A 26,168-nucleotide genomic window follows, 5' to 3' on the forward strand; every position below is an offset into this window, starting at 1 on the left:
GTGAGACATGATGTGCTTTGCCTCAATGAAAGATCAACCTTTATAGTGACTAGACATCATGTAGAATATAACAGAGATTATCCATTGAGTCCTAGGGGCCAGTTTTTATGTTTTTCCTGCTCTTGAGACATCTGAAGCAGCCTCTGATTAGCTGGATCAGGCGTGATTGCAGATGGAGCTAAACAATATGTCCTCTGAGCATCTCTGAGGACTGAATTGAAAACGTCTTGCTTTTCTGGACTTGTGATGCATTAACTGTACAGTAGAGTGTGTCAATACTTTCAGGAATGAACAGTTCTGCAGACTGTTCACCCTCCCATCGCTCTGTAAAGCTGTTTTGAGAGTAATTCCCCTTAATGTCTTTTTATTCTCCGTGTCTTTCTGCACGAGTGAATAAAACCCCATGAATGCACGGCTGCCTCACAATGAGAACTGACACATGGCCAAGCTGTTCATCCGTGCTTCTCCAAGAACGCAGGGAACCGGTTCTAATCAATGCATGACACTGCTTAAATCAACACTCTGCAAGCCTATGTTTGTATGAGTGAGCGTGAGCAGTCACATTTTCCTGTTTGCTAAAGTAGAGCGATTCATAAAATAGTGTTGTGCTTATAATTAAGTAATTTTTTTCTTCCATGTAGTTGTAGGAACCCTCAAGTTCATCCCACAACAGATCGAAATTCAATTTCAATTGTGATTTTAACCTGTTGCTGAATGCCCATGAAAACAAGGCAATAGAGAAATAATAACCAGATAACTACAATAGGATAAGTGTAAATAACAGTGGGGAAAAATGTAAATAAAACAGACAGAAATAATTATCAAATCCTTTTTGACCTGTATTGAATTGAAGACAGTACAAAGACAAAGTATTTAATGCATCAGCTAATTAACTTTATTTGTACTTATCCACTTATTCTAAATTTGATGCCTGCAACATGTTCAAAAAAAGTTGAGACTGAACATGTTTACCATTGTGTTACATCACCTTTCCTTTCAACAACATTGTTATTTAGAAGCTGAGGACACCAATTGTTGTAGTTGTGGAAGTGGATTTTTTTCCCACTCTTGCATGTTTGCTATAAGACTTGAGCTGTTCAACAGTCCAAGGTTTCCGTTGCTGCTACATAATATTTTTAGTGGGAGACGGATCTTGGCCGCAGGTAGTCTAGTCTAGCACCTGCACTCTTTTACTATGAAGCTATGCTATTGTAACAAATACAGAATGTGACTTAGCATTTTCTTCATGAAACAAGATTCATCCCTGATCCCTGAAAAAGATGTCATCTAGATGGCAGCATATGTTGCTTCAAAATATGTACGTATTCCTCAGCATTAAATGTGCCTTTGCAGATGTACAACTTACCCATGTTATTGGCACTAACACACCTCCATACCATTACAGATGCTGGCTTTAGCATTTTGCATTGGTAACAATTGAGAAGGTCTTTTTTCTCTTTGGCCATTATTTCCAAAAGCAATTTCAAAAGTGGTCATCTATTTTGCGTTAGTCCATCTAAGATTAGCTTTAGCCTAGAGAAGCCCGTGCCATGTTTTTCTTCAGACCAGTAACTATATAGTGAATGAAAAGACCAGAGCATATGGATTTGAGAGCCTGGTGTTTCCAAGTTTTAATTTGCATTTATAGGTGCTGCAAAAAACCTTTTACTGACGAAGGTTATATGAAGTATTGCTGTGCCCATGTGGTTATATTTATTACAGAAGCCTGTTTTTATGCACTTCACACACACAGATTTCTTCCAGTTCTCAGAATTTTTATGTATGAAATGCAATTGTGCACTGAAAAACATTGTTCTTAAACTGTTTAACTATTCACTGACACAGGTTTTTGCAAAATAGCAACTAAGCATTTTGTGAGTGCTCCTTTTATACCCAATCAGGACAGAATCAACTGTAACTTGTTTACCTGTTTACCTGTGGAAAGTTTTAAAACAGGTGTGTTTGATCTTTCCACAAACTTCCCAGTCTTACACTGCCCCATCCCAACTTGAAGTAGCTTATATTTGCAAAACTCAATAATGTCCCAGTGATGGCACTTTATGGCATGAAAATTTGTGAAAAAATAGTTGATTTATTAAGATACAAAAACAAAATACACTTCCCTGACATAAAACTCCTCAGTATGGTCTGTTTTATATAGCCTAATATAAAGTTCAAAAGGGAATGGAAAAATGTGTTTAATCTTATTTTCATGTCTGGATACTTTTGCACATACAGTGTGAATGCAGCTTCAGTGGTGAAGAAGGTCTTGCTGAACTTTGCTGGGTAGATCTGGCTTATCAGGAGCTGATTATGATCATTTGGGGACCTTAAGCAACACCCCTTTTGGGGCACCCACAGTCTACTCAGTCTAATCATATTCTTTTCTATGCAAGAATTAATGCTTAATTAATTTTGATAAAGAAACAATACAAGAAAATCTCTGGAGTAATTGCACTTTTTGACAAATATTAAATTACTTTTTAAAAATTATTTAAATAAAAAACTTAGGATGCTAATTAAGATGTTAATTGCAGGTGTACCTTAAGAGATAAGGTAAGAGATACGTTAACTTTAGAGCAGTAAACTTCAGATGTGACTCTCTCTCTGTCCCTCTCTCAGATGGTAGTGTGACTGAGCCCGACATGTCTGCCTGTTTCTGTCCTGATCACAAGTCACCCATGGTGCTGTTTCTGGACAGAGTCTATGGCATAGAAGACCAGAGCTTCCTCCTGCATCTGCTGGAGGTGGGCTTTCTGCCTGACCTGCGGGCTGCCACCTCCATGGACACGGTAAGTCTAGTGGGGGACCACAACCACATTTACCCTCATCCTGCCTTGTATGATTATGTACAACATGATAATAAGCCATATTATGCATAATAAGCCATAGCACAACTATGTGTTACACCAAGGAGGGCTCCAAATCTCCAAATCTTAAATAGTATAATCAAAAAGGATTAAAAATATTCATTACAGTCTTTTGCTATGAGGCACATGCACTTACCATGAAGCTTGATGAAAATGTGTTCAAATTTTTATTTTGCCAAAATTGTGCTTTATGGCTGTAGTCTTGACTAAACTAAATGCCACTATCAGGTGAAAAAAACTGTAGTGTATTTGCTACAAATTATAACACACTCTAAAACAGAAGCCACTGGCCAATTAATTCAGTCCATTGGCCACATTTAGCTGTGGGGCTGAACTTTGGACACCCTTACTGCTCTTTTATCTTAGAAAACCAACAAAGCACGTCATTTGACCAGGGGCTCTCAAACAGCTGTACATGCTAAGTTGTGAATTCAGGCATTGTACATCATATTCTTGTTAACGACATTTCCTGTTTTCCAGGGTAGATCACTGTAGTCTAAAATTGAGTTTGTGACGAGAGACTTGACATTTTGTCATTTGAGGTTTCACAATTGGGCCCCCCATAGTGATTCCCTGTTGAGTTGCTGCGTCTGATCAGGTCTAGAATAGCTGTGTCTCAGTTTGTTTTGGCTTCCTCTTACGCAAGCCTCCAGTGCTCATGGTTAGCGTTAACGTGCTAAGAGCTAAGAATAGCTCCAGATCCTGCTGCTGCTATGATTTCCAGATGAGGAGCAACACTTTGATGCTAGCTGAAGAGCACTAAAGATCACGTAGTCAGACTTAGTCAGGCAGTTATCTAATAAAAGTCTGGTGGCTTCCCACGCAACAGGAGAGGCGAATTGAAAATGTGATCTGACGTGCAACCCAAGTCTGTGTGTGTGTGTGTGTGTGTGTGTGTTTTCGCTTTTCTGCCTCTCTGATGTTGTGGTGCTCTCTGACATGCAAGTGGCTTTTTAAAGATAAATGTTGCTTTACGGACCTTGTAAAGCTCATGTTGGGGCTCAAAATATTAGCCTTAATAGAGTAAGGTCAACACAGTGGGTTTGCTTGGCAAATTAGCAGGCTAATGCTGTAGAGCTGCAGAGATACACTATCACTTGTCTCCCTTCACACACCTATGAACTTGAGTGAGATCTCATTTTAAATCCACAGGGTTTAATATGATGTTGGCCCACCCTTTGCAGCTATAATACAGACAAAGCACTTCATGTAAGTCGCTCTGGATAAGAGAATCTGCTAAATGCTGTAAATGTAAATGTTAACAACAGTTTCAACTCTTCTGGGAAGGCTGTCCATAAGGTTTAGGATTGTGTTTATGGGAATTTTTGACCATTCTCCCAGAAGCGCATTTGTGATGTCAGACACTGATGTTGGCTGAGAAGGCCTGGCTCACAGTCTTTGCTCTAATTCATCCCAAAGGTGTTCTATCAGGTTGAGGTCAGTTTTCCACACAGCCAAGTTTTCCATGCCAAACTCATCCATGTCTATATGGACCTTGCTTTGTGCACTGGTGCACAGTCGTGTTGGAACAGGAAGGGGCCGTCCCTAAACTGTTCCCACAAAGTTGGGAGCATGAAATTGTCTAAAATCTCTTGGTCTGCTGAAGCATTAAGAGTTACTTTCACTGCAACTAAGAGTCTAAGCCAAACTCCTGAAAAATAACCTCACAACATAATCCCCCCTCCACCAAATTTCACACTTGGCACAATGCAGTCAGACAGTACCATTCTCCCGGCAACCGCCAAATGTAGACTCGTCCATCGGATTGCCAGACGGAGAAGCTTGTTTTGTCACTCCAGAGAACACATCTACACTGTTCAAGAATCCAGTGGCAACATGCTTTACGCCACTGCATTCAACATTTTGCATTGCACTATGCTTGGATGCAGCTGCTCGGTCATGGAAACCCATTCCATGAAGCTCTCTATACACTGTTCTTGAGCTATAATTAGGTACTTCCTTCCACACGTTTATAAAAGTTCTTTTAAAAGGAAAGGTCAGGAAAAAATGCTGACAAAAACAGGATTTTTCAAAAATTAAAAATCATTAAAAGATACAGAGAAAATGGGACTCAAAGGGACTCATAAAAACCATGCAAGACTTGGTAGACCACCAACACTGTCACCATCAGATCAACAGTACTTAAAAATCAGAGAAGGATCTTTAAGAGAAAGATCTTTTACTATCCACAGGTGTTTCTGTCAATCATTCCACTGTGAGAAGACGACTCGATTTCTGTGCTGTCAGAACTAAACGCTCTATAATTATTTCAATGTTAGAACTGTATAATGTTCCTTTTGAAGAGAGACACACTGCACCTCTTTCTGTGTAGATCACGTCCTCTATTTCTAACCTATTTCTATATCACTGTTAAAATGGTATGAAAATATTGGAATGCTAGAAAGCATACAGAACTAATTCTGATAAATGTCTAGCTCTCCCATCAATTTCCCAACACTGTAGATTCAGATTTCTCCTTTTGTAACATCAGACAGATTTACAGAGCGTGGAATGCATATAAAAATGCCTATTTATTAATGAGTATGAATGTCATAAAAAAAGAAAATTAAGGGTGGTTTATAACTTCTTTTATTTCATAATACCAATGCATTGTTAATACTAATCATAACAATTATGATCTTTTGCAGAGATCCTCCTATATCCCATGAAACATCTGCTGAACACACTCGTCTTCTTGTTCTTCCCTTTATTTACTATTCCACTGCATTCATACATGGAGCTTCTACTCTGGCTCTTTCTGGCACTTTGTTCTTCCTGTCCTCTTTAATCGTCCTCTCCTTTCTCCTCCACTCCTCCCAGGTTCTCTCCCTCCATCTGTCTAAATGTATTTGTCATTAGGCATCATCAAATTTTAATTCTGTGCACAATCATTTTATAACTAGTAAATAAAGTAAATGCTCACATTGTCTTTCTTAAATGGTGTCCTGTTTGAATATCAGGCTTCATTTGGCCTAGAAACTTTTTTATTTATTAATAATAAGTTTCACATTAATTTGCTAATAATCATGATTCTTACTTGCTCTCACCTCCCCTACCTTTCTCCTCCTATGGCTCACTTCACCCACCATCTGCTGAGCACACTCTTCTTCTTTTTCTTCTCTTTTCCACTTCACACTTCCAGGGAGCTTCCGTTCTGGTTCTGCTGTTCTGGTCTTCTCCTGCTCTGAGGTTCATTCTTTCAGAGTTCTCTCCGTCCTCTTTCATCCTCCTCTCTTCTCTTCTCAGCTCCTCACAGTTTTTCTGCCTCAATCTCCCCAGAATTCATCTACTTTGTTCCTCAGCTTCTGCCTTGACCTCAGCAAGCTTCTTTGCAAACTCTGCCTCCAGCTCCAGTTGGTGTAAAGACTGTTGCTTTCTGTTTCTCTTCTCTTTCATGCTCCTCCTTTCTTTCTCCACCTGTCTGACTCTCCATCCTCATCACCTCTTTCTCTCTCTCACACTCTCATAGTCTCACCTGCTCCCTCTCTTTGAATTAACTCTTCATCTTTTCTTTCTGTACTTCCAGCTTTTCATCCACCTCTTTCCTCAGCTCCTCTATCTCCCTCATCCACACTTCATAGCTCTCTTGGTGGAGCTTTAGCTGTTTCTTGTCCTCATTTCTCTCAGTCCTCATCCACCAGATCATTCTCCTCAGCTCCAGCTTCTCAGCCTCCTCCTCCCGTGTATATTACGCCAACCATTTCTTCTGTTTCATCCTCTCTTCCTCCATCTGTTTCCTCTCTTCCACCATGATCCTCCTCTCCTTCTCAAGTTCCTTCTGTTTCTCCTTTGCCTTCTTTATATATTCAGACATCTCCTTTCTCTCTTCTGCTCTTTCTCTCTCTCAATCCACTCGCTGTACTCCTTCTTCTCCTCTTTCTCTTTCTCCATCTGCAACCTCTTCCTCCATTCCCTCTCCATTCTCCTTTCTCTCTCTTTCTCTCTCCTTCTCCATTCTCTCCCTGGCTTTATCCATCTCCTTCAACCTCTCCTCCAGTGCTTTTTGTTCCTTCCTGCAGATTTTCTCCTTTTTCTTTTGTCTCTTTTCCTCCTTCCTCAGGTTCTTCGTCTCCTACATCAACTTCTCCATCTCTCTGAGGTTTTCCTCTTTCATCAGCATCATCTCCTTCCTCACCTGCCTCATGGAGTCTGCGTTTGTTCTCAGCTTCTCAATGTCCTCCATCCAGGAGTCTTTCTCCTTCCTCATTCTCCTCTCACTCTTTCTATACCAGTCTTTGAGAATGTCTTTGGACTGGATTCAATTTCAGTCCATTTCTGTAGTCCATGTTATGCCCATATTAGGTATTCTGGGTTTAAGCTCGTCTATGATCAGAATGAATGGGGTTTTCGAAAAACCTCTTTCGCACCCTGTGGTGGATGAAAATATTCAGACCCCCCCCGATACATTTGAACATTCTTCTCTCGAAAATTACTGGATTCTCCAAATTATGAGGTCATTAAAGAGTTGAAATGTGAGTATTGCTACATGTGAGCTACTGCTACCTCTCACTAAATTGACATCATTAGGCTGATGGCCTCAGTCTTAAAAACTGAGATCCCCAGCACGATCTTAAGAGCCATTCCATTTCTATATAGTAACATAAATGAAGTGTGTTAGGTGAAGGGATCATGAGAACAGAACATGTAAAAAATGGCAGGCAATGCTGTTTATAAGCAGTAAAATATTTGAAAATGCTCTGTATTTTGAAACTATAACATTAAATTTTCTGTGTTCAGACTGGGCTAATAGCAAACTACTCCCACTGTTATATATGATACTGGTATGGCATCTGATACAACTTAAGTACTTTACCCTGCTAGCTTGCTAGTTAACAAGCTAAAGGCTACACTAGCTGAGGGCAAGTGTGTTCTACGTATTTCAGGTGGCTACTTGTGTAACATAAAGTGCTGAGTCAAAGTTTCAAGTGCATGACAAAAACAGCATGAAAACGGGACCTAAGAGATTTACAGTAGGGAAGCTGGCATGTTTCCACACCAATCAGTCCCCATTTTATGGGCATAACATATTGCCATGACCGCTTACTTTCCAAAAATGGTGGTGTGGTTCTAATTTAACCCTGTCCTTTAAGTCAGAATGATCTCTCTTACTGTTAATGGTGTCTTCACAGATGTGCAAGTAACTCATACCATGGGCTCTAAAAAGTCCCATACCATGACAGATATTGGCTTTTGAACTTTATGCTGGTATCAATCTGGATGGTCCTTTTTGTTCTTTGGCCCAGGCAACACAACCTCCATTACTTCCATCAATAATCTAAAATGTTGATTTGAAAGATTACTATAGGTTTAGAAGCATGACTGCTATCTGAGGGATCAAGGGTCACAGGCATTCAGTTGTGGTGTTTGTCCTTGGCCTTTACATCTTACATTGCTGCGATTGCAACTTTTTTGGAATGTGTTACAGGCATAACTTTGAGAATGAGCCTTATTTCCAAAATACACTGAAGTTGATAAAATGTCAGATGTCTTGTGTTTGTACTATTTTCATTTATATACAGGCCAAAATGTTATAAATCACTGCTTCCTGTTTTTATTTGCATTCACTTACTTTTCCAATGTTTAATGTGTTACTCAGAATTGCTTTGGTCGAAGCAGAAAGACACTAATCACTTTCACTAGTATCCCTGGTTCCACAGTTGAAACCTCACACTAGCGTCTTGTTTAAGCTGCAGTCCTCTTAAGTTCTGCTTTAATATTTTGGCAACAGTATGATTTTGCATATGCCATTTACACTAAAAAACAAGAGATTGGTAGAAGTACACAAAACCTAAAGTTCAAGTTCAAATATATTACATAGATGGATCGGTCTACTGAACTGGTTCAAAGTCAGACTAATATCCTTTTGCTTTAAATACCTATACCTTAATTCTGTTTATATTTTATTAAAATAAATTATTGAGCATTCCATTTACTAACAGAAAAATCAAAGTTCTAAAATACTAAACAATACTAAAACTTTATGAGATGTTTTGCTTGGGATAATTTTAGCTAAATTTGACCATAACTTAAAAACACTGGCTAGTACATGACTAGCCAACACAGCTCTGAACAATTGTACACATAAAATACACACACATTTTTCATTAATACATAAAAAGCTTCACATAATTGCAGTGTCTATAATGGTAGTGACGTTCCTTAATGTTAAACACAATTTTTCAAACCTTGGGACACTTAGGACACATTTACTTCAAAACAGTGGGATCTAACTACCCATCATGTGGCCATGAGGCACAGAGATGCGTTCTCACTTCCTGCTCTAAAATGCAGGGGTGTGGCTAAAATAAGGCTCTGCCCATGGACAAAAAACAGTAGTGACATTGAAAGCAAAGTTTTTTTATTTAAAAATGAAACTTATGATAAAAGAAATTTAAAACGATCTTTAAAAAACATTTTAAAAAATCTAATTTAGAGGAACAGCCACCTCCCAATAGGCAAATCTCTATAAATTATGATTTCGTATATATTTACCTTATTACTGTCTCAATTAATGACTTGGATTTAAATGGATCATAACATAATCTTTGGATATATCTAAGGTCTGAATACTATTTTTGAATTATTTATTTTTTGAAAACATTTTAGGACATTCCATATTCATCTCTGCATGACTATTTTCAATCCCTCTTTATCCATAATTAAACAGACTGTTGCTGTTAATGTGCCCTTAAGACTTGCATGTAAATAAGCAACTATTGTGGTTGTCCTGTATTGGGCTTCATTCAAAAAGTAATCTAGTTGCTCTGGGTCTGAAAAGATGTGTAGCTGCTATTATTAAGAAAAGAAAATATAACAAAAAGGGACTGACCACCCCAGAGTCCAGATCTTAATATTACTGAATTTGAATTTGTTTGGAATTTCTTGGATCATGGGAAGCAGAAAAAGCAAACAACTTCTAAGACTGAACTTTGTAGATCTAGAAAAATTTCTCAACTGATATCTTTGAATAATTTAAAGCAAGTCTCCTAAAACGAGCGGAGCTCTAATGGAGTCAAAGAGTGGACACATGAAATACTGAAATAGGAATAACTTGTACTTAGTAGCTGTTTAGACTTGAAATTGAATAAATGAAGTTAGTCTGTTTTGCAGACTGCTATATAATAACTTTGCAGCTGAAGTGCAAAACTGAAGAAGCAGGGTTCAGCCACAGGACATATTTGAGTCACAGCTGAGAAAAGGGGAAAGTTGTGCAAGTTAGGTTTCCCCCCCCACACTGTTTCTTCTTTTCTTTCTAACTCTGACTAATCTCTCTGTAGGACACACTGAGGACCACTGAGACAGCTCTGGCTATGAACCGGTACATCGGTTCGGCCATGTTGCCACTTCTGACCCGCTGTGCCACTCACTTTGCCAATACAGAGCACCACGCAGCACTCATTGACTCTACGCTCCACACCATCTACCGGCTGTCCAAGGGCTCCTCACTCACCAAGGCCCAGAGAGATGCCATCGAGGAGTGCCTGCTGGCCGTCTGCAAGTGAGATCATTAGTGTTTTACACTTTTTAGGCAGCTTTGTTTTTTTTTGCCATGTTTTGATGAGTTAGTTACACAGAAGTGCTATGTGGGTTTTTTCTACAGGTACTTGAGACCCTCCATGCTTCAGCAGTTGTTGCGTCGGCTGGTGTTTGATGTGCCTTTGCTGTCTGAGTATTGTAAGATGCCTCTCAAGGTAACCTACAACAAGATGGAACAGTCGTTTTTCTGTGGGTGGTTTGCAGCTGATGTTGTCCCTATTTCTTTTACTGTTCTTTCTCTCTTACAGCCACCCTTTCACTTTTTATCTTCTACTACTTATCAGTACCCCACAATGTTCTCGGAACACTGCAATCAGTATTCAGAAGCATGGAATCATTAATATTAATGTTAATGTTAAGTGTATAAAGTGACTCTAATGTGCCAGTCCTGTGCAAATTCACATATTCCAAATAGTCATTGCTGTTTTTACATCTTAATAGGAAGCTAGATATATCTCTATATATAGGGAGATAAATCAACCGAGAAACAGCAAAGAGAATAAACAGATGTGCCCAAAATGATGACTAGATCTGCAGATTATTCTGCTGTCAGCTCCATAATTATTGGCCAGATGGGTTACAAAGAAGGTCATGAAACAAGTTAATTAATTCAGTCTCACCCTGAAAATACAGTAGAAATTCAGACCTTTAATTTAAACACATTTAAAATAGGTAAGACCCTTATTCAAAAATGATATTTTTCTCTCATATGTCATATGTTTACATACACTTAAGTCATTTCAACTCATATTTATCCCTTCCACAGATCCCATACCAACCACATATTTTAGCAAGTAGGTTAGATACCCTACTTTGTACATGGCATAAAAAATTTTGTGGAATATTTCACTTATAATTAACTATATTCAGATTCCAGTAAGTCAGAAGTTTCTGTACACCAAGTTGACTATGCATTGAAATAGCTTGGAAAATTCCAGAAAATGATATCATGGCTTTAGAAGCTTCTGATAGGCTAATTGACATAATTTGAGTTCATTGAAAGTGAACCTGCGGCAGGCTTACTTCTTTCTTTGCTTGCCATCATGGGAAAATCAAAAGAAATCAGCCAAGACATCAGAAAAACAATTATGGACCTCCAGAAGTCTGGTACACCTTTGGGAGCATTTTCCAAACATCTGAAGGTACCACGTTCATCTGTTCAATCAGTAATATGGAAGTTTACGTCATGGGGCCACGCAGCCATCGTAGCATTCAGGAAGGAGACATATTCGGTCTCCTAGAGATGAGCGTACTTTGGTGCGAAAAATAGAAATCAATCAAAGAACAACAGCAAATAACTTTGTGAAGATGCTGCAGGAAACAGGTACAAAAGCATCTGTATAAACAGTAAAATGTGTATTATAATAACATGACCTCAGAGCCCACTCTGAAAGGAGGAAGCCACTGCTCCAAAACCACCATAAAAAACCCACGTTACAGTTTGCAGCTGCATGTAAGGATGAAGATCTTACATTTTGAATGTTATCTGGTCTGATGAAACAAAAATGGAACAGTTTTGCCATAATGACCATTCTTATTCATGGAGGAAAAAGGGGGAGGCTTGCAAGCCCAAGAACACTATCCTAACCATGAAGCATAGAGGGGTCACCAGCATCATGTGGGGGTGCTTAGCTGCAGAAGACACTGGCACACTTCACAAAATAGATGGCATCACGAGGAAGAAAAATTGTGTGGAGATGTTGAAGCAACATCTCAGAACATAAACTAGAAAGTTAAAGCATAGGTGCAAATGGGTCTTCCAAATGGAACCTTTTAAGCATACTTAAAAGGTTGTGGCAAAATGGCTTAAGGACAACAAATTGAAGCTTTTGGAGTGGCCATCACAAAACCCTGACCTCAGTCCCATAGAAAATGTATGAGCAAAACTGAAAAAACATGTGTGAGCAAGGAGGCCTACAGACCTGGCTCAATTTTAGCAGTTCTGTCAGAAGGAATGGGTCAAAGTTCCAGCAACTTTTGTGAGAACCTTGTGGAAGGCTACCAGAAACTGGGTAAACTGGGTCATGGTTAAAGGAATAGTTTGATAACAATATATTGTATTCATGTTCTGTATTTATTGTAATATTAGTATCTTTCAACGAAACTAAACACATACTGGCCAGATAAACAGCTTTTTAATTCTAATTTTCTCACACTCCTAAATTATCAAATAAAACCTTATTTTACAGTTTGTCAGTGTTTAGGAACTGGTCATCCATAACTTCTTGTTCCACTAAGATTTCCTGTTTCTGCTACATGGTAGAAGTTCCTATGTTGGCAATTAAGGTTGCACAAAGTACTATATGCAAAGGTGCCAAAGCAAAAAGTAATAATTTTCTATTAGGTTTAGTGTGAGATTGAGCCAATTAATCAGGTATTTTTTGCACATCTTTAGCAAGGGTGTCAATAATTATTGAGCTGACCATAAAATTAAATAAAGCTGTAGCATCAAGAATTCTGTTCTAATGATCATATAATGATTATTCTCTATGCCTGGTATTCCAAAAGTAGTGATGAAAAATAGTTGAAACAGTGACAACAGTAATAATTATAATAATATTATATAATAATATGTCCTTTTGCATGGACAATGTTGTTCCTGTGAAAACTGTATGCTGCTTTGCTAACAACAAGCCCTGGATAACCAGCGATGTCAAAGGCCTGCTGAATAAGAAGAAGAGAGTCTTTAAAGACAGCAACCAGGAGGAGCTTAGGAACGTACAGAGGGAGCTCAAAGTCCACTTGCGAGAGGCCAAGGAGTCCTACAGGGTGAAGGTGGAGCACAAGTTAAGGGAGAATAACATGAGGGAGGTATGGAATGGTATGAAGCCCATTACAGGTTGCAAGCAGAGGATGGACAGTGCGTTAGACGGTGGCACAGAGAGAGCCAATGAGTTCAACATCTTCTACAACCGGTTTGACTGCCCTGTTCAGATCTCCACAGCACCTGCATGTCCAGTAGTCACCTCCACACCCTCCCTCTTCTCAGCTCCTGGCACTTCAGTCTCTGTCTGCCTGGACATCAGCACCTCATCTGCTCCTACTGATATTCATGCCACCCTAATAGACGCTGATGGCTCAGACATCATGACCCCCTCTACCCCCTCTTGACACATCAAGGCATCTGAGCTGATCTGCAGCACAGATATAGCCCCCCCCCCTCTGCACACCTTCAATGCAGATCAAGTTAGAGGTGAGCTGAGGAAACTCCACACAAGGAAAGCTGCTGGTCCGGACAAAGTATGTCCTAGACTTCTAAGGTCCTGTGCTGCTGAGCTGGGGCCACCCCTACAACATCTTCAACCTGAGTCTGCGCTTGGGGAGGGTTCCCACACTGTGGAACCCATGCCTCATTCCAGTACCCAAGAGGGGGTGACCCAATGAACTCAATGACTTCAGGCCTGTTGCTCTAACATCCCATGTCATGAAGACACTGGAGAGCCTTCTTCTACACCTTCTCAGACCCCAGGTTCGACATGCAACAAACCCCCTGCAGTTCGCCTACAGGGAGAAAGTGGGAGTGGAGGATGCCATGCTATACCTCCTCCATCGTGCCCACTCTTATCTGGATAAGGGTGGTTGTGCTGTAAGAGTCATGTTCTTTGATTTTTCCAGTGCCTTTAATACCATTCAACCCCTCCAACTTGGAGACAAGCAGGTTAACATGCAAGTGGATCCACACCTGGTCTCCTGGATTACTGACTACCTCACTGGCAGACCTCATTATGTCAGGCTGAAGGACTGTCCATCAGAGACTGTGGTCAGCAGCACAGGAGCACCACAAGGGACTGTACGTTCCCCCTTTCTGTTCACATTTTACACCTCAGACTCTTGGTACAACTCTGAAACGTGCCACATGCAGAAGTTTTCTGATGACACTGCCATCGTGGCTTGTGTAAGGGGAGGGCAGGAGGGGGAGTGGCAGGTTGCTGTCACAGAGCTGCTCAACTGACAGATTCAGGAGATCCTTTGTCCCCAGAGCCATCAGGCTCTTCAACTCTTCCCAGGGGGACCAACAGAGAAGGGGGGGGGGGGGGGGGGGGGGCTGAATCTGTATCTCATGCTTATCTTGTGTTTATCTATTCATCTGCGCATTTAGACAGCATGCTGCACATATTGCACTTTCTGCGTAGCAGTTGCGCATCTTGCACACCTGGACATTAGACACTTTATTATACAATATATACACATATTTATTTATTCATTCTGTGGTCGTTATATGCCGTCATCTGTAAATTTTGGTTCAGTCATTATTGCACTGCATCTCGCATCTCAGGTTATAGATATTATCACAGTCTGTGGTGTTTTTTTTCCTCTATTTGTATATATACCTGTAGATAGGATCTGGTCTATTTATATTGTGTCTGCTACTGGCAGCTAAATTTCCATCAGGATCAATAAAGTGTCTGTCTGTCTGTCTGTCTGTCTATCTAATAATCAAATGAAAGCTTTACAATTAAAAATGTACTTACTACTAATAATGTGATTAAATGAAAGCTTGTTCTTCTACATAACAAAATACTGCATTTATCCACAGCTTTTGACTAACCACTATGAGCAGAACTGGAAGTATTACTGCCTGCCCTCTGGTTGGGGCAGTTATGGGATGGCCTCTGAGGAAGAGCTGCTGCTCACTAAGAAGATTTTCTGGGGAATCTTTGATTCACTCTCACAAAAGGTAAAACTCCAGTGCTTGTCTGGGTTCCCTTTTTTAACTCTTGGTTCCTCTTAAGCCTTCTTCTCTTGCTCTTAGAGGGTTTTTCTTTGCAAAAGATACCATTGGTTTCATTTGGGCCTTGGACCCAAAATTCTGTAAGGCTAAATATAATTAAAAAAAGGACTGAAAATATGCTAAAATACAATTTGTTTTCAGATTTGAGTACTTTATATTTGAAGTATTGGTTTGAAGTGTTCAGCACTTTCTTGGTCTTAAAGGTCATAGAAAATCTGGTAAACAAATCCTTCACACTTCTCACCTTCTGAAGGAGAAAACAAATCAATCATTTAAAAAAAATAAGCATTTTATTCATTGATTCCAGCCTCTTCCCTTTGGTGTGGCTTAAATTGCCTTTCCTCATGCTTTTAGCTCAGGCTATTACTCAAGGTCACCTGTTATTTTTCTGATATATTATGTTTTGTTTACCAAGTGCTTTAAATGCAAAAGGCTGAACCAGAACAATCACTGTTTCAGCTAATAACATTATACCTGTTTTATACTTGAATGGTCGTTTTTTAAAAGTTCTGGACACCTCTGTGTTTGTGTACGTGTTGTGTAGAAGTATGAACAGGAGCTGTTTAAGATGGCCATGCCATGTCTGAGTGCTATAGCTGGAGCTTTGCCACCAGACTATGTGGACTCATCTCTTAGCACCACACTGGAGAAGCCGGTCTCAGTGGATGCTCAGGGCAACTTTGACCCCCGACCCATCAGCACCACCAAGTGAGTGAGAGGAAAAGAGTGTGGGCGCATTTGTATGCGTATATGGCCGAAAGTATGTGGACACCTGACACACCTATATGAGCTTGTTGGACATCCCATTCCAAAACCTTGGGCATCAATATGGTGTTGCTGCCCTTTGCAGCTAGAACAGCCTCCACTCTTCTGGGAAGGCTTTCCACAAGATTCTAGAGTGTGGGAGTTTGTGTCCATTTAGTCAAAAGAGCATTTGTGAGGCTTTGCTCGAAGTTGATGTCTCCGTTCAACCCAAAGATGTACAGTGGGGTTGAGGTCAGGGTTTTGTACAGGCCACTGGAGTTCCTCCACACCAAACTCGTCAAAGCATGTCTTTACAGAGCTTAGTGCACAGAGACACAGTCATGCTGGAGCTAAGGCACCTATCCCAAACCCTGTACAACTAGATTAGATTCCCTGATAGTGAAGCATGATTCCCAGATTTGTCTAATGGATGAATGTCAGTTTGGCAGATGCCAGGAGAACCCCATGTACCAAAATGCATAGTGACAACAGTAAAGTTTGGGGGAAGACAAGGCTAACTTACTTCTGTAACACCTTTCATACACTGCTGTCAGTCAGAGAGCTACAATCTAAAATACAGAGATGATAGTACAGAGAAAAAGTAGCATAAAAGAGAAAAGAAATTAACATGATTAAAACAGTAGATTTTAAACTAAAAGAATAATTAACTTAAAAATCTAATAAAAATAATAAGTTAAATACTGAAGGGCAGGTAGAGGAGAGAAGTGCAGTAGAGATAATTAAGCTGAAAGCTGCTCAAATAGGAACATTTTGTCTCTAGTGTCAGGGCTCTTCTAATTTTCTATATTAATTGGTTTCATTTAGGAGCAGCAGAGTAGCTCAGTGCTGCTTCTCCTTGTTTAGTCTTTACCTTTAGCAGGACAACCTAAATAGTTCCCAATGATGTGGGAGTTCTGCCCAGCCCATGTCACTGCAGCATAGCAGATAAATACTCTGCTCCTTCACTACTACACTACAAAGTCATTTATCAACATGTAATAGCACTTCAAGGGCTATTGTAATTTGCAGCCAGTGCAAACTCCAACCAATGTTTGGCATTGCACATAGTGATCTTAGGCTTGTGTGCAGCTGCTCAGCCACTCATTTCATGAAGCTCCAGGTCTTGTGCTGATGTTGATTCTAGGGGCAGTTTAGAGCTTTGTTATACATGATGCAACACAAGATTTTTACATTAGGCACTTCAGCGCTTGGCAACCCTTCTTTGTGTGTTTGTATGGTCTGCTGCTGTGGCTGAGCTGTTGTTGCCCCTTGACCTTGATCTAGCAAATCTAGCATGGCAGAAATTTCACAAACTGATTGTGGCAGAGTTACTCATGATTTGACCAAAGGTCTAGACTCTAGAGCTTAACTGCTGGTCTCATTTTCCAATTTAAAACATTTCCACACTGCAGATATTTATACTGCTTATTAATGAATGAAAATGTCCCTCCCTGCTACAAGTTGAGTACATTGGGGTCTCATCACCTTAAAAATGGACTGGATCAGGCTTAATATATCCAATTCCAATCCATTAAATTATGTCTGAATCAGCTTTAATACCACGTATTGGGACACCCCACCCCTGTTTGTGCATTATTGCATGTGGGAATAAGTGCACTTGTGTTTGCGTGAGATTGAATCCAAATCGAAGAATACATTTATGATCTTTATTACAATACTTGCGGTTGTAGCTGGAAACAAAGTGCATAGATATAGTGATCAAAGTTCACCTGTTTCCCAGCTTTACCATTTGCAAAAGAAAACACTGTCATTAGTCATTAGTCCTTGTAATAGAACATTGGTTGAGACTTTCCTCTTTTTACAGCATTTCTCTTCCAGAGAAGCTGGAGTACATCTCTAACAAGTATGCTGAGCACTCCCATGACAAATGGTCCGCGGAGAAGGTAGGATTGCGGCACTCTGCCGAGGAAGCCACTGGGCCTCAATTGCTGGCAAATGAGCTGTGAAATGCACTGACATCTTTATTTTTTCATCATTAATGACAGTTCAATGACAAGCTAGTTTGAGTCTGTAATAAATTAAGCAGTTTTAAAAGGCATTGGAGGTTTACATGGGATTCATAATGGGCCAGTGATGGCTTATTGATTGAGTACTAAGCATGATTTTTTGGGGGGCCACTATCTTGCTAGCTGATTTACTGTAAAATTATTTGCTGACCAGTTATAATGTAGGGTTAGGGTTAGGGCCACAAGTGGCCTAAATTATATACATTTTAACTGGCTAATTGTGTATTGCTGGTTTTTATTTGAGGTTCTAATAAATTAGAATTTAAATAACAGATGATTTACTCAGCAATCTTGATTCAGGGGTCTGTCTCACAACACGGTATCTCAACCTTGCACAGCTGACTGTAAGCTTAGTTGGACCTAACTCTGGTGGCAGTGGCAACAGCACTACTTTTTTGGTGTTACCAGTGCTTTGCTGTTTACATATTAATCACAGCCAAATATCTAAACATGGATTATTGCGTATCTAAACCTGGATTATTAATCACAATCTGGGTTTCTGCACATGCATTAAACACAGCCTGTGTATTTAAACCTGGATTAATCACAATCTGAGTATCTAAACCTGGATTAAGCACAGCCTGAGTATCTAAACTGGATTAAGCACATCCTGAGTGTCTAAACCTGGATTAATCACAGCCTGAGTCAAAAAGCCTGACTAAGTTGAACCTTCTGTGTTAGACCGACTTGGAAACCATGTTTTAGGATAACATTCTGGTAACACTTTCAAGGCTACCTGCATATAGACTCTGTCATGTGTAGTAATGCAGTGTTCAGCCTGTTTACAAATGAGCAGCTTATGCCAGTAGTTGCAAGATGTTTTATAAATTATATGACATTGCCTTGGAATTTCCATTACTTAGGAATGATGCTTTACAAAAGTGTTATAACTGGAACAAATATTCATCACTTTACTTTGAAGTCCCATATTTGAATAGTGTCAATTTCATAAAAAATCTTAAGTTATATTCATAAATAAGTATTGCATTAAAATGTGTTTTTCAGTGCATGTGCTGTCCCTTTGTAGGTATGTTTCAAATTCGAGGTCCATTGTTTTTAGATTGCATACTGTCAGCTTTTGCTCAATATGCATCTCTGCCTGCCTTTATGTTCATCTGTTTATATTCATTGTACATGTTTTGTGAATATATTTTTAGATGTCAGTAGAGATAACAAATTAGTTGTGCTAATACTTCATCTACTTTGCAGGTAGTTTTGGGCTGGAAGTATGGAGATACCATTGACGAGAAAGCCAAGACTCACCCCATGTTGAGATCTTACAAATCACTCACAGAGAAGGTAGAGAACAGTAGAAGACAGTCATGTAGCTCATTGCCCTGTATATTCCCACTTATCCCACTTGAATATGTTAATGTCTATTTCTCTGTTTTTTCTTATCAGGAAAAGGATGTTTACCGTTTTCCAGTGAAAGAGTCTTTAAAGAGCATGATAGCCATGGGCTGGAACATTGACAGGACCAAAGAAGGAGAGACCGTGTTTCAGCAACGGGAGAATGAAAAGATGCGCAAAATCTCCCAGGTGTCTCAGGTAACATTGTTTACATGAATTCCATATGTACTGTGTAGTAGCAGTGGGTGTTTTATCACAAATAAATGCTTGCTTGACTAGTAAATAATACACATTATTACACAGTAGTAGTGAACAGTAGTCCCAAATATTTATATCATGGTATAATTAAGATCACTTTGTAATATGTCACAGTATAGTTTATTTTTGTATATTTTTTAAAATAACGCCCATTTAAGTGAGCTTATTTTGTAGATTAACAGTGTAATGTTACTCTGGGATGTCCCTTGACTTTTAATAAGAACTATATTCGCCAACTGAAGTAAATCTAAAATGTTTTTATTGGGAGAATTGGTAAAAACAGAACTGAACAGTTCATGATCTGTGTTTACAGGGTAGTGGCTTCAACCCAAGTCCAATAGATATGAGTAACGTGCTTCTGTCTCGAGAGCTGCAGGTGTGTATTATTGACTGAAATTAACAGCATTTCTGTTTATTTGTTAATTTGTTCTGTACTGGCACTGGAAACCCCTCAAACAGTTTTATTCATACAGCAAAGCTGACAATACTTTCAGTGTCTTCTGATCATTTTATTACCCTGAGAGACAAAATGTTAACTCAGACTGCTTTGAAAATTTGTGATGATTAGATCAAAGCAGTTGTTCTCTTTTGAAGAGAAGACTTTTTGTTGTGGAGATTAAATGTTTTCTCTAACATGGTATTGTGTTAAGCTGTAAGTGTAGTTCTTACATCTGTATATAACTTAATGTTGATGTTCATTTGTAACGTGTGCTAACACACATGACATTGCCAAAAGAACGTGGATACTCCTACTAAGTATAAAGTGTTTTAGCCACCCCTTTTGCTAATAGGTGTATAAAATCAAGCACACAGCCATCCAACCTACATAGACAAGCACTGGAAGTAGAATAGGTCATACTGAAAAGCTCAGAGACTTTAAATGTGGCACTGTTATAGAATACCATGTTTGCCATAAGTCAGTTTGTGAAATTTCTGCCCTCCTGGATCTCCCCCGATCAACTGGATATGCTAATGTTGTGAAATGAAGGCATCTATGAGTAACAACATCAGCTGTGAAGCAGGAGACCACACAGACTCATCACACCAAAGCCAATTTTGTCTATCAAGCTGCCAGATACTGAAGTGTGGCTGCTTTAGTTTGGTGGATGCCAGGAAAATGCTACCTGCTGAAATGCATAGTTCCAACAGTAAAGTTTAGTAGAGGAGGCACAATGATCTGGGTCTGTTTTTCAGGGTTTGGTCTCAGTCCCTTAGTTCCAGTGAGGGCTAATGATAATGCTACAGCATACAAATATGTTTTAGACAATTACATGCATCTAACTTTGTGCCAACATTTTGGGGAAGACCCATTCCTAATCCAACATGACCCAGTACACAAAGCAATTTCCTTAAGGACGTGCTTTGACCAGTTTGGGGGGATGAAGCTCCAGTGGCCCCACTGAACACCTTTGGTAGGAATTGGAATGTTGATTGTAAGCCAGGCCTTCTCATCCAACATCAGTGTCTGATCTCATGAATGCTCTTTTGGCTGAATGGGCACAAATTTCCGTAGACACGCTATGTCTACACCTTCCCAGACGAGTGGAGGCTCTTTAGCTGAAAAGGTGGGGCCAATTTCATATAAATGCCCATGTCCTCATATAAATGCCCATGTCCTCACATAGTGTTGGCCACATACTGTATTTGCTCATGTGGCCAAGTGCCATTATTCAGAACTGTGAAGACTTTGAATGGTCAGAGTGAATCCAGTGAGGGCAAAACACACACCAAGATGAAGATTAAGATGATTGATTTTTTTAATCTCAATTTACATAGTTTATCCTCTTACATCACACACCTCTATAGCCTAAGAATAACTCAGCCAGTTTGCAGTCTCTCTTAATAGCTGATTATTAATCATTTTGTCTAAGGAAAGTCACTCACAGATTTTCAGAATCCTTTATTGATCCCAGGGGGAAACAGTTGCATTACAGTTGCAAACATTCATATAAAAGAATAAACGCTTTAATAATTTAAAACAAAAGAGAAAGAGAAATTTGCAATATGTACACGAGATTTAAGTTCTTATGAATACAGTAAAGTGGCAGTGACTGATAATAAATATGAAGCATCTTGTATAAAGACGTTCAAATTATTTTACCTCTGAGTTATTGCACCCAATTATTATTATTACACATATGAACAGTACTGTTAGGTATTGAGTTTTGCACAGATAATCCACACATTGTGAATCATACACTGTGGGAGGAGTTATAGAGTTTGATGGCCACAGGTAAGAATGACTTCCTGTGGTGCTCTGTGGTGCATTTTGGTAGAATAAGTCTTGCACTGAATGTGCTCCTGTGTGTCATCACTGTGTCATAGAGTGGGTGGGAGCCATTGTCCATAATGGCCTGCAACTTAGACAGTGTCCTCCTCTCCGACGCTGCCATCAGCAAGTCCAGCTCCACACCCACAACATCACCAGCTTTGCGGATCAGTTTGTGAGTCTGTTGGCGTCTGCCACCCTCAGCCTGCTTCCCCAGCATGCAACAGCATAGAGGATAGCACTCGCCACCACAGACTCAGAGAAGATCCTAAGCATAGTCCGGCAGATGTTGAAGGACCTCAGGCGGCTCAGAAAATAGAGACGACTTTGGCCCTTCCTGTAGAGGGCGTCAGTGTTCTTAGCCCAGTCCAGCTTATTGTCAATATACACTCCCAGATATTTGTAATCCTCCACAATGTCCACACTGACCTCCCCTGATGGACACAGGGGTCACCAGTGCCTTGTCCCTCCTCAGGTCCAACGCCAGTTCCTTTGTCTTTGTCACATTGAGCTGTAGATGATTCTGCTTGCACCATGCGACAAAGTCCTTCACCGTCGCCCTGTACTCTTCCTCATCACCCTTGCTGATACATCCAACTGTTGCAGAGTCATCAGAAAACTTCTGAAGGTTGCAAGTCACTGTGCAGTAGCTGAAGTCTGTGGTGTAGAGGGTGAAGAGGAAGGGAGAGAGGACAGTTCCTTGTGGAACTCTAATGTTGCTGACCTCTCTGTCCCACACAGTGCTGCAGGTGTACATACTGTGGTCTGCCAGTCAGGTAGTAGGACACGAGGGGGGCATCTACTTGCATCACTGTCAGCTTATCACCCAGAAGAGCAGGCCAAACGGTGTTAAATGCACTGGAGAAGTCAAAAACCATGACCCTCACAGTTCTCGGTTGAGCAGGTAGATGATGGCGTCCTCAACTCCCAGGCGAGGCTGATAGGCAAACTGGAGGGGGTCCAGAAAAGGCTGGACCATGGGTCGGAACTGATCCAACACGACCCTCTCCGTGGTCTCCATGACGTGGGACGTCAGTGTAACAGACTAGTATTTATTGTGTAACAGACTAGTATTTTGGTCAAACAGACCTAATAATAGATATTTACTTCACATTTCAGTCACCTTTTATGACTACTCTGATGCTCAGGCATCATAACAGTAATAAGCCATTGGCATTCTGAATTCCATCCTGAGGGAATGTGCATGCTTGAAAGCCTTCAGCACCATGGAGAGCATCCAGCGGCATTGAGATGATGTTCCGCATCTTTGGTTATAATGGCTTGACCCACTGAATCTCTTTCATCTCTCCTGAATGTTTTTCATTGTTTTAATCAGGCAATGGTAGAGGTAGTAGCAGAAAACTACCACAATATTTGGGCAAAGAAGAAAAAGAGTGACCTGGGAGCAAAAGGTACCCACTTTTCTGCATGTGTATATAATATTATTTTTCCATTCAGTGTAGCCCAGGTGTTCTCAAACTTTACTGCCTCAAGGTCCACTTTGTCACTAGTAAGCATGAAGGCTCACAAGGAAAAAAAGCAGCTTTTTTCTTTAAAAACTTAATATTGGGGATTTTTTAGCAGTGTGTCCACTCCTGCAATATGCAGTGTGCAATAGTGAACATAAAATATCTACAGAATTGTAGCAATTTAATGTTATTAAATTAATTAATTAAAAATTAATGTTTCTACAACACTCTACTGTCATAGACTAACATTGAAGGGGGGGGGGGGGGGGGCTTTTTAATGACAAAGTGACATTTCAAGCTCAGCGTGGACCACCGGCACCCAACTCAGCATTGGTCTGAGGGCCACCACAGGGCATTTCAAGGCTTTCTTGTGCGCCACAGCCTGGTGGTTGAGAAACCCTGGTGTAGCCCACTAGCTTATTTATGTATATCTTAAATCCAAAATGTTTTGATATCAACATTATCATCATCATTTTGCAAGATTTCTATGGCAGGTATGTAGTATATTAGAGCTTAGCATATAGATTAATTCAGTAATCACAACCTAAGTGGACGTACGCCTAGGGTACCTTAACATACAATTATAAGGTAACTAATTACACTGTTTTTCCTTCGTTAACCTGGAGGACACTATTTAGTGTAGTCAAAAGTTCTCCTAACTCATATTTTCATTCTGCGTTTTAGTTAACCCTTTGCATATTAGTAATATATAAGTGTAGTAATGGTGTAATGTTTCTTATTGCTGTAGGTGGAGGAACACATCCTTTGTTGGTGCCATATGACACCCTCACAGCCAAAGAGAAAGCTAAAGACCGAGAGAAAGCGCAGGATTTGTTCCGCTTCCTCCAAGTCAATGGCTATGCCATTACCAGGTGTGCATCTTTTAGTATGTAGGTGTGTGTGTGTGTGTGTGTGTGTGTGTCATCGTGCATTATTGTGTTTTAGTATCACCTCAATGTGTTTTCTTGGATAAGATCAAATCTTAAACACTTGATGATTGCCAGGGGTTTGAAGGATATGGAGCAGGACTCTTCCTCAATGGAGAAAAGGTTTGCCTATAAATTCCTGAAGAAGCTGCTGAAATATGTGGACTCTGCACAAGAGTTCATTGCACACCTGGGTAATTTAACTACAATCTGCCCAAATATCTTTAATTTTTGAATAATTAAAAACAAAACACAGCTTTCACTGATAGAAATGAACTTCTTTGTTAAAGTACGCTGTAAAATATGACACTTTTAAATGTATCTTCTGCATCTTTCAGAGGCTATGGCTATTAGTGGGAGGAATGACAGGTCACCTCATGAGCAAGAAATCAAGTTCTTTGCCAAGGTCTGAAAAATTGCTCTACACAAACAACACCACACATTACACTCAAGCCAACAGCTTTAAATGAGCGTTTCTCCAAACTGCCATGTTCATGCTGTGTTTTGTTTATGACTATCTGTAGGTGCTTCTGCCACTCATAGACCAGTACTTCAAGAACCACTCTCTCTACTTCCTCTCCTCACCCAGCAAGAACCTAAGCAGCAGCGGCTATGCCACCAACAAGGAGAAGGAGATGGTCACCAGGTTCATTAGCAATGCTATTATAGTGTTATAAACATGTAATTCAGTATCAGTCAGAAGTGCATTTTTCCACATTTTAGAACAATAGTCGATCATGCAGTTACCAACAAAGTTGGCCTTATATTATAAAACAGATATTATAAAATCTGATTGGCTGAGCTACATTCATAGCCTTTGTATTCCAGCTTCAGAACAGTTCTGTATTTCAGTCATTAAGTCATTAAAGGTATTGCACTGTTAATGGAATAATCTTTGACTTTTCTGCTGCTGTCATGGACCAGTGAGTTTACTAATATAGTAAAAATGCAGTTTTAATTTGATAGGCTGCCAACTTGTTTTCTTAACTAGAATTAGGCTGATCAGCTAGCTAACTGGCTAAACAGTCCTCCAGTAATATTACAGACTTAGAATTAAAGTATTTACTACATGATTTTGTGTAAAACTGCAATATAAACAGTAAAGAATATGTCACTTACATGTCTTACACACTTCAAATGTCTGTTTTAGTCAGATCAGCCTTAAGTAGCCTCAAACCTAGCCTGAATTTCAAATGCCTGCCTCTTCTTATATAGCTTCTACTGTTTTTAAAATTCTGGCCTCTACACCAAAATAGTGCACTTTTTTATCCAGTTTGGAATTGTTGCTGAATCCCAAATGGCTGTTTGTTTGACATATTATGCCCCGTTTGGGTGCAGGAGCCGGTATTCTAATTCCTACATAGTACACTATGTAGGGAGCAGGTAGCTATTTGAGATTCACCCCCAGTGTAGGTTAAGGGACATACAGTGCAGTTAGCTTGGTGCTAAATAAGACTTTAAATCGCATAGATGATATGATAATGATAATTAGCATTGTCATTGCAGTTTTCATGAGCAAAAACTACTTGTAAACGGTTTTGCATTTGATATGTTTATTATTGTATGACAAAAAATTTAAATGATTGCAATGTACAGTGATGGGAGACTAAACATTCCTGTCCTGTTTTAGCAGTTTGTGGTTGCTGAGCCACAAGCTGTGCATTACACTTATTGTATTACTGTTTGTAATAACGCCCTCACTCGTGATAAAATCACTGTAATGCAAAACCTCTTGTGGCTTATTGCTTTATTTTAGATCCTTGATAGCTGCCTCTTTTTGCCTTGATCCAGCTTTGCACAGTCTTTGCATTCTTTTAAGCAGCTGCAAGAAGAGTCTACTGGGATGGTTGAATAGGTTTGACGAGGCTCCATACATACTAAATGCTGGTTGGCTACTGGGATCTACTTACAATGGGGCATTTAAAAATATTTATTACATTTATTTTCCTTTGTTTTGAAAGGAAATTCATACATAAGTATCAGAGTA

The 26,168-nt window shown here is 39.7% G+C and overlaps 1 protein-coding gene across 4 annotated transcripts in view; it reads left to right on the top strand.

Annotated features, from left to right (window-relative positions):
• LOC108430665 (ryanodine receptor 3-like) overlaps nucleotides 1-26,168 on the top strand; it is a 329,117-nt gene that overhangs the window by 225,324 nt on the left and 77,625 nt on the right. For all 4 annotated transcript variants that reach the window (XM_037541686.1, XM_037541687.1, XM_037541688.1 and 1 more), the window contains 14 exons: nucleotides 2,623-2,792; nucleotides 10,148-10,368; nucleotides 10,471-10,561; nucleotides 14,944-15,084; nucleotides 15,683-15,846; nucleotides 17,708-17,786; nucleotides 19,119-19,208; nucleotides 19,311-19,457; nucleotides 19,831-19,893; nucleotides 23,123-23,198; nucleotides 24,004-24,127; nucleotides 24,260-24,375; nucleotides 24,520-24,587; nucleotides 24,706-24,827. In XM_037541686.1, coding sequence (XP_037397583.1) covers nucleotides 2,623-2,792; nucleotides 10,148-10,368; nucleotides 10,471-10,561; nucleotides 14,944-15,084; nucleotides 15,683-15,846; nucleotides 17,708-17,786; nucleotides 19,119-19,208; nucleotides 19,311-19,457; nucleotides 19,831-19,893; nucleotides 23,123-23,198; nucleotides 24,004-24,127; nucleotides 24,260-24,375; nucleotides 24,520-24,587; nucleotides 24,706-24,827 — 1,672 coding nt within the window. The remainder of the gene's footprint in view (nucleotides 1-2,622; nucleotides 2,793-10,147; nucleotides 10,369-10,470; nucleotides 10,562-14,943; nucleotides 15,085-15,682; nucleotides 15,847-17,707; nucleotides 17,787-19,118; nucleotides 19,209-19,310; nucleotides 19,458-19,830; nucleotides 19,894-23,122; nucleotides 23,199-24,003; nucleotides 24,128-24,259; nucleotides 24,376-24,519; nucleotides 24,588-24,705; nucleotides 24,828-26,168) is intronic.

This window comes from Pygocentrus nattereri, chromosome 10 (genome assembly GCF_015220715.1).
Source record: "Pygocentrus nattereri isolate fPygNat1 chromosome 10, fPygNat1.pri, whole genome shotgun sequence".
NCBI lineage: Eukaryota > Metazoa > Chordata > Actinopteri > Characiformes > Serrasalmidae > Pygocentrus > Pygocentrus nattereri.